An 8,794-nucleotide genomic window follows, 5' to 3' on the forward strand; every position below is an offset into this window, starting at 1 on the left:
AGAGATACGTGAAAAATAAAATAAAATAAAATAAAATTAAAATAAAAAGAAAAAGAAAAAGAAAAAGAAAAAGAAGAAAAAGGTGGTTCCCAGTTACAGGGTGACAGGGTAGTATCCTTAACACGTATTCTGTTCAGACTGAGAGACTCAGATCATCATCTTTCAACCGCGAACACCCAAAGCCAAAATCTCTGCTTCTACTCTCTTCACTTTTCGCCTCGCATCTGGTTCGTTCCCCCTTCTCCATCTTTTTTCTTTTTATTCTAAATCCTCCAATTTTACTCCTTTCGTTTCTGATCTTCCTTATGTTTTCGATCCTGTAGAATCATATTGCTTATGCTGTTTCTCATGCACTATGTTTATATGATTCCCAATTACCATTGTAGGGTTTCCAATTTGAAACCAATTTTGTCTCTATTCTGATCTTAACTTACTGTTTTGGAATTTGGATCTCTATAATAAATATCCACCTTACACTATTTCTCCACTGTTGCAGTTATAACCACCTCTCTGCTTCAATTAATTATTGAAAGTAATAGTCTCTTTATCCCGCGTTCTTAAGTTTTCGATTTCGGTTTCTATTTCATGCTGCGCACTCCACTTCAATCTTTTTGTTCCATGGAATTGAATATTGAAATGTGAAACCACTAGCTTGTAGATATTCCAATATAGCTTAGCTGGCAGAGAAGCCTCTGTAATTCATAGTTAGTTACCTTATTTGAGAAGTAGCCAGGCTCAATTGAAGGCCATTCAGGTTTTCATTAAATAAAGACACTGAATTTATATGGTTGTAAAGCTCTCCAATGAGTACATATCTCTTCCCCTGTTTTCTTTTGTGTTCCACTTCAGCTTTTCCCCTCAATAACAAAGCCAAATTCTTTTACATTACGTTGCTTAACAGGAATTGATTTTTATTTCCTGGAACAGAAATGGGAAAAACACTTCATGTTCTTTCTTTCTTTTTTTGGGTGGCAGTTATACTATTTCTAATTCTAATATGTTATACATGTGATGAATCTGAAATTCTGCTGAATGTGCAGTAATAGCAAGTATTCAATGGCCTTTATCATTGTTGTAGAGTAAATGGAAGGAGAAGTGGTTGCACGACTGTTCCAAGGATATCAGATATTTGCTGGCGATTAAGTTATTTCTTCTTGAACAAAAACCTCAATGGTAGCCCCAAAATTTTCTACTAAGCCAAAAATATGCTACAGGCCCATTCGACCTTCTGACTTAGAGACTTTAGAGCATATCCATACGAAACTGTTTCCCATCAGGTCAGATAATGAAAAATTGAAAATGTTTCAGTGTTTTAGGTATGTGCCCATGAAATTGTGTTACTTAGAAGTCTTGTCAATTTTTCAGGTATGAAGCTACTTTCTTCCACGATGTGGTAAATGGATGTGACATTGTGTCATGGGGAGTTGTAGACTCTAATCGACCAGATGGCCGGTGTGATGAGCTCATTGGATTTGTGACAGCACGGGTTGTTTTTGCGAAAGAAAGCGAGGTTGGTCTTTGTTTTTGATTTCTCCAAACAGATTTAACAAGTTTTGTGCATCTGTGCCTGCTTGAATTTTAGACTGAAAGAAAAGCTGTGAGTTTTAAGTCTTCTAACCTGTGTTAAAGCATCATTCATTTGTAAAGTATGAATCTTTATTGCTTTGATGAATTATTTGGTGATTTTAAAGGATATATTTTATATAGCAAACTGTTAATTGAAAACTTATTTAGGATGCATTAATAGTCTTAAAAAGCAAATATCAGTTGCAGTTCATGCTATGGCTACAAACCAACTAACCAAGGCAAACTTGATGAGAAAGTTTAGTGCTTAAAATCTGTAATCTGATTCAATAAATTGTTTTGATTCCAAAATAATCAAGACAAACATGATCTTATACTAGTTTTTAATACTCACAATCTGATTAAGTTGTTTTGTTATTTTGTTAGTTTTCTACTGCTAACTTCCGTTGGATAATGGCTTGATAAAATTGACTTCACAAGAAATATACAAATTGTCTCCTAGGATAGGCCCTTTTTAGCATACAAAATTTTTATTGCCTTCACTTACTGATAATTGTGAATCTTTGCTGATTAATCTTATTCCTGTAGATAGTGGATCTGCTTGGATATGACTCGGCCAAATCAGATCAAACTTTAGTTTACATTCTGACGCTTGGAGTAGTGGATACTTATAGGAATCTTGGAATCGGTAGGAGTTTGTATCTTTTTCAATATTGGATTTCTGCATGTATAATTGGTAGTTTAGCAGTCTAATTTATGCCCCATCTGCAGCATCTTCTCTGATTAAGGAGGTCATAAAATATGCTTCAAGCATTCCAACATGCCGAGCTGTTTATTTGCACGTAATTTCTTACAACAACCCGGCAATCTTTTTGTACAAGAAAATGTCTTTCAAGTGCATAAGGAGGCTGCAGGGTTTTTATTTAATCAATGGCCAACATTATGATTCATACTTGTTCGTGTACTATGTAAATGGGGGACGATCTCCTTGCTCACCATTGTAAGTACAAAACACCTTCTTTTCCTTGACTCGTTGGCACTAAATCAATATTTTGGAAAACTAACCAGATGTTGAACCAGTAAAGCTTTTGGTTCATGATCCAATTGGTTCAACCAGCTAAATTAGTAATTGAACAGTTATTATATATCCTGGTTGAACAAAAAAAAAAACTACTTGAACCGAGAACATGAATGGTTCACACTGTAATCGGTTTAAAACATCGCATTACACATTTTTTAATTAACCTTTTAAAAGATAATGTATGATTTTTGCACCTTTACTATTCATTTGGATTTGGGACATGAGTTCTTCTTAAACCTTTTTTTGCCCAATCAAATTAGGTAACCAATAAGGGTCTTCTTTATTGATATGTACATCTTATTATTTTGTGACAAGTATTTCGTTTCTATGATTAAAAAAATTGTTGTTTTTAACTCATATCATGTGGCACATAATGAAACACTACCTTAATTGGATTTCAATCCAATTTACAAATTGCAAGCGCCTTTTGTATTTCGCGGACATGCATATCTTTTTGCACTTCTATTTAAACACAAGTAAAATCGCCTCAAGAATTGTAATTCCAACTTCTCATTTCAGAGAGCTACTTGCCGCAATAGTAAGTTACTTGAGGAGCGGCTTTAAGTTGATGGCTGCAAGGCTGTGCAAGAGTGACGACAGGAAGATCTCAAAGTGGGCAAAGTGTAAAGAAAGCCATTCTCTTGTGTCCCCAACACATAACAAGAGAAACCTAGCAGTGGAGTGTACTGGATATGATGTTGTTTAATCCTATATTTATTTATTTATTGTTTCTTTTTTAGTCTTTACCCTTCCTACTATTACCTGTATCATTCAACTCTACTCTTGATTGCCTCCAGAAAAGGTTATATTGAAACCAAATAATACCTATTGTAACTACCACGTGCTTAATAAACTTCCCATCTCCTGTAGAAGTTTTTACTGTTTGTGCAAGCTATGTGATATTGTTGACCATTTTAACAATGATAAATTGCATTGAGTTTCCATAAACCTAAATAGTATTGTACACAACACACTCTGATTTGTAAAGACATACACTAACAATTGAGGTTAAATGATATCATACTCGGTATCATTGAATTCTTTACTGTGTGATATGATACTGTCCTCCCTTGTAAACATGGACCTATTAGTACATGTAGATGTCATTTAAGCATTGGTAGTTAGTTGAAACAATGGAAGCAGAAATGGTATCTCAATATGGAGTGAAATTCTAACTTCTAAAGGTTCATATTTTCTAACTTTTACAAACCAGTTAGTAGTTTCAGATTTTGTTCTACCTTTATTTTTGTATCTTATTTCTACATGTCTTGAGAGTCAACAACTCCATACACAAACTTTGCCTCTACATTCCTATGTAACAAAATGAATCTATCTATGAACTCTACAAAGGATGATTTGGTGTATCTGGCATATTTGAGTAATCAGAAACCTCCAGTACCAGTGGGTGTATGTCTGATTTTGGATTATATTGCTGAAACACTACAACAGAAGCAGAAGTGGAGAAATCTGAAGAAGCCAAGTAGCTTCCAACAGGACCAAGCTCTGAACAATCACTTGTGTTTACCAAAGGTGCTACTTGTGGAATCCTACCTACCAAAACTAGATTGCTCCTACTCTTTTCCATCAATACATTTTTAACATCATCTTTGTTTTCCACCAACCTTTCCTCATACACTATAGATTCTTCACTACTACTGCTTACACTTAAGAACTCAGACCAAAACTGGTCATCCTCTCTTTTATCTTCATCAATGGTTGTTCCATCAGCCACAGTTATTACCTTCTTGTCCTTGTTTGCTGTTAGACCAACCAAGTTGGCACCAAAGGCGAATGTCTGCCCTGGTGGAGCTATAAACTTGATGACAGTAAGCAAAATTCCGGGATGCTCAGCCAATCTCATACCATAGGCTAGTGCTTCGCGGTCATCACGTCCTCCAAAGAATGCAGCCACTACATTGTAGGAAACATCACTGGCTGGAACTTGTCTTTCCCCTCCAAGGCCACGATCAACCAAAATTCCCACGGAGCAAGGAGCATGGCTCAGGACATTATTATTCACCATCCGAAATGAATGTCCTAGTGACTCCATAGTCCCATCAATGCGTTGGTGTTTGTGGAATGGGAGGAGAATCATTGCTGCTCTCTTTTGGTGCGCGCTGGCGCAGATATCCTCATGGATATTACTGAGAGAAGAGATTGCTGTCATGGGGCGAACATTGACGCTGCTTAGGGGTCCAAAAGCCTGAAATGCGATCACCAAATTATCTTTGCCATCATGTATTTTGTTCCAAAAGGGAAGTCCATTGTTGCGCGCCTTATGAACCATTGTGATGGCTGAAGGTCTCTCTGAGAGTTCCATCAAATGCATAGCATATATGCAAAGTTTCCCTCTCCTTCTAGTTCCCCTTGATGACTCTATCAAATTGATCAAGGTAGGAATATTCCGGTTGCTATGGAAGCAAGCTAGCACCCGAAGCTCAGTGTCAGGATCCTTGCGCTGGATCATCTTATGCTCGTATGGTACTCCTCTTCGAGCTGGCTTATACACTGCCATAACTATTGGAGTTGTGATGAAGGTGGTGAACAATGCCATCAAAACACATATTGCAAATGCCTGATCATTCAATACCTTCATTTGCAAGAAATATGATAGGTGAAATGGTGAGAAATATATGTCATCAAAAACTACTAGTGAGTACTAACTTTTGCCAATGTCTCAAGAAAAGTAACTATATTAAGAAACTGGAGAAAATAACATTTGATGACAGAAGATACCCATACCTTGCGATCCTTGCCAATGTTGAGAACAATGAGCTCCACCAATCCCTTGGTGTTCATGAGAAATCCAAGTGCCAAGGCTTCTCTAAAAGGAACTTTACATAACAATGAAACAGAGAATGTGCCAATGACCTTTCCAAAGCAAGCAGTGAATATAACTAGTGCTAGCAATCCCCAAGAAAGTGCTCCTCTTATACTTGACACATCAGTCTTCAATCCACTTGACACAAAATACAGTGGTAAGAAAAGGCCTGTTACAATGTCTTCTATCTTCTCTGTCAATACCTCAGCAAAAGGGCCATCCTTGGGAACAATTACGCCTACTACAAATGCGCCAAAGAGCGCGTGGATGCCAATGGCATCCGTGACAAAGCTGCAAGCCAGGACTAGTGTCAAGGTAAAGCATATGTAGGTCTCCTTCACTGGCTCGCCCTCAAGCGAATGCTTAGCCATTATGTTAAGAATTGGTTTAATGGCAAAGATGGCAAAGAGAACAAAACCAGCACCACAAAGCAAGACCCAAAGTGAAATCAATGGGGAAGTTTCTGAGCCAGAGAGGGCTATGGCCAGAGCAAGTAGTATCCATGCTGCAACATCATTGACAGCTGCAGCCGACATTGCTATGCGTCCAACATCAGTTGTGAGGAGTTTAAGCTCAGCTAGGATGCGAGCTAGGACTGGAAAGGCTGTGATTGAGAGTGCAACTCCCATGAAGAGAAGGAATGGTGTTGGATTAGTACCTTTGGAAATGGTGGCTTTGAGAGCAAATGATGTTCCAATGCCAAGTACAAAAGGGAATGTGATCCCTGCAAGGGCTATGCACAAGGCCTTAGCTCCTGTTTTTCGAATCGAACTAATGTCTAGCTCAAGACCAACCAGAAACAAGAAGAACAAAAGACCAACATTGGCTAATGTCTCAAGAACAGTTAAACTTTTGTTGGGGAAAACTGTCTTAAGGAATTTCTCATATCTCCCAATTGCAGATGGCCCAAGTAGTATTCCACCCTGCATTAGAATTTTGAGGACCAAGAAATTCATGAAACAAGATTTAATTGGATATGGCAATGATTTGCATAAAAAAGAAAAAATCTTTCATGTCATAGTTTCAAGGCAAGGATTCATGCAATGAAGGGTCTAATTCTTATTCATGAAAAACTTACAATAATTTCTGCAATGACTCTAGGTTGTTTGAGAGGCCTGCAAATCAGTGCAAGGAATCTGGTGAAGGCAACAACCAAACATATCTGAAGGATCAACAATGGAAGTGCAAAATCCAAAGGGTTTTCATGTTGGAATGCTCCGTTGGATACAGCTTTCATTGGTGTTGAACATGTTGAAGAATTAGGAGGAGCAGTAGTGGCCATTTCCAATGGATTCAGGCCTTACTAACAGAAGAAAAAAAAAGAGAATTATCGAGACACATAGAAAGGTTCATATGTGCATGGAATGAGAAAGAATGTGAAGGGACAAAACATGTGTCAACACTAGCTAATGTGACCAATTTGTGAACACACACAAACGCGAATTTCTGATAGATGGTGAATGGTGAAAGATCAAAGGCAATGAACTTTTTGAGGTTTGCTTCTTTTCCTATAGATAGTATCTCGTGTTATAAGGGCTATGCATTTTGTTATGATGGAAAATGTTCACTCTCTTATATATGAATAGGAAGTGTTGAGAGGTTTATTTTAACTATATAGTTAACTACACGTACGGTTCAAATCCTACTTTGCATGAAGAAAGTTGATTAATTCATTTAGAATATTGGTGTGGCTTATTTTTATATTTATAAACTTTTTTATCTTAGTAGGTATAAAATGAGTCATTCATTACTATTCGTTATAATATTTCGATTTTTTTTTCTCAGAAAGCAAACAAAATCATATTTTTAATGATTTATTATTATTGCTATTATTATTTTTGGTCATATGATAATTAATTTCATTCACTGCAGTTTTGTAGGACAAAGCTTGTTATTCCTGGATTTTAAAACAAACAAACAAATAAATAATCATGTTTTTATAGGGCTAAATAGAAGAGTTTATTTTTTGTAAAATTTAAATGCGCTCAAAAGCTAGACCTAAGAAGCCAACGGACTATAGATATAATTTTTCTATACTCACTTAGAAGTTGCAGTTTAAGTGTGTGTTTGGATTACAGTTTGTAAACGGGAGTTTGCATAAAATTGATTTTGTAAAATTGATTTTGATGAAAAGTAAGTTTGTGTTAACGTAATTTATGTTTGGCAATTTTTATATCAAAATTGATTATAGTAAAATAAATCTTGTTTGGATTATACTACTCAAAATCATTTTTAGATGAAAAATTACAAAAGAGACATCAATTTAAATAATTTTTTTATATACATGCAAAATTAAAACGCTAACAAAAATAATATAAAAAATATTTATCATATAAATAAAATAAATACAATAAAAAATAAAAATATGGAAAAGAGTACTATAAATTTTATAATATTAAACAAAAAGAAAATATTCTATAATTTTTTTAGTACGGTCAGTACTCTTTAATTTAGTATTATTTTGGACTATAATCCATTTCCTTTATTGTATCAACTATTTTTCATTATCTATGACTCTATTGTTACTTATAATTAGTTTTTATTTATTTTGTCTTTTTTTTTATAAGATCATAATTTATATTATAAAATTTTGATAATAAATGTAGTATATAATAATTACAATTACAAATTTTATAAAATCAGAATAAAAAATAAAAAAATTAATACAAAACAAAAATAGAGTACATCAAAGAATAAAAAAATTGATACAGATAAAAAATAATAAAAATATCATAAAATCAACAACATATATCATATGAACAAAAAAAATACAATAAAAGGTAAATAAAATTCATATGAATAAAATTAAATAAAAAAATAAAAAAATTTCATACACAACATAAATACAATGCAGTAAAGGAAGATAGAGAAAAAAAAATCATATGAACAAATAATAATAAAAATATCATAAAATTAACAAAATATCTAAAAATTAGAGCATAATAAAAAAATCAACAACATTTGTCAATGAATAAAAAAAATACAATAAAATAAATAAAAATCACATGAACAAAGTCAAACAAAAATAAAAAAATTTCATAAAAAATATACATATAAAAAATAATATAGTAAATGATAAAAAAAATTCATATAAAAATATAACATGAGAAATTAGAATACTACACAAATAATATAAAAATATTTATCCTATAAATATAAAATACAATAAAAAATATAAAAATTAAAATATGAAAGTGAGTACTAAAAATAATAAAAAAATTAAAATATTCACTTTGCTAGTGATTGAAACAAATTTGAACCATTTTGATGAAAAAAAAATTGGAACTAAGAACAAGTTGGAAGAACTATAGAGAACTGTGAATGGTAATAGTTACTAGTATCCTTTGTATAGAAGAAAATGAAGGATA

The 8,794-nt window shown here is 33.8% G+C and overlaps 2 protein-coding genes across 2 annotated transcripts; one reads left to right on the forward strand and one right to left on the reverse strand.

The window, feature by feature from the left end:
• Positions 74–3,553, forward strand: LOC107629510 (histone acetyltransferase MCC1). The gene is made up of 6 exons (XM_016332320.2): positions 74–227; positions 1,041–1,277; positions 1,366–1,510; positions 2,113–2,212; positions 2,296–2,524; positions 3,125–3,553. Exons 2-6 carry the CDS (start codon positions 1,171–1,173, stop codon positions 3,309–3,311), a joined length of 768 nt encoding a protein of 255 aa, XP_016187806.1. The 5' UTR covers positions 74–227; positions 1,041–1,170; the 3' UTR covers positions 3,312–3,553.
• On the reverse strand, positions 3,682–7,067 carry LOC107632450 (cation/H(+) antiporter 19-like). Its single transcript, XM_016336128.2, has 3 exons — positions 6,505–7,067; positions 5,348–6,349; positions 3,682–5,195 (listed from the first exon to the last, which is right to left on the reverse strand). The coding sequence occupies exons 1-3, from the start codon at positions 6,706–6,708 to the stop codon at positions 3,948–3,950; spliced, it is 2,454 nt and encodes an 817-aa protein (XP_016191614.1). The 5' UTR covers positions 6,709–7,067; the 3' UTR covers positions 3,682–3,947.

This window comes from Arachis ipaensis, chromosome B03, assembly GCF_000816755.2.
Source record: "Arachis ipaensis cultivar K30076 chromosome B03, Araip1.1, whole genome shotgun sequence".
In the NCBI taxonomy this organism is placed as follows: domain Eukaryota; kingdom Viridiplantae; phylum Streptophyta; class Magnoliopsida; order Fabales; family Fabaceae; genus Arachis; species Arachis ipaensis.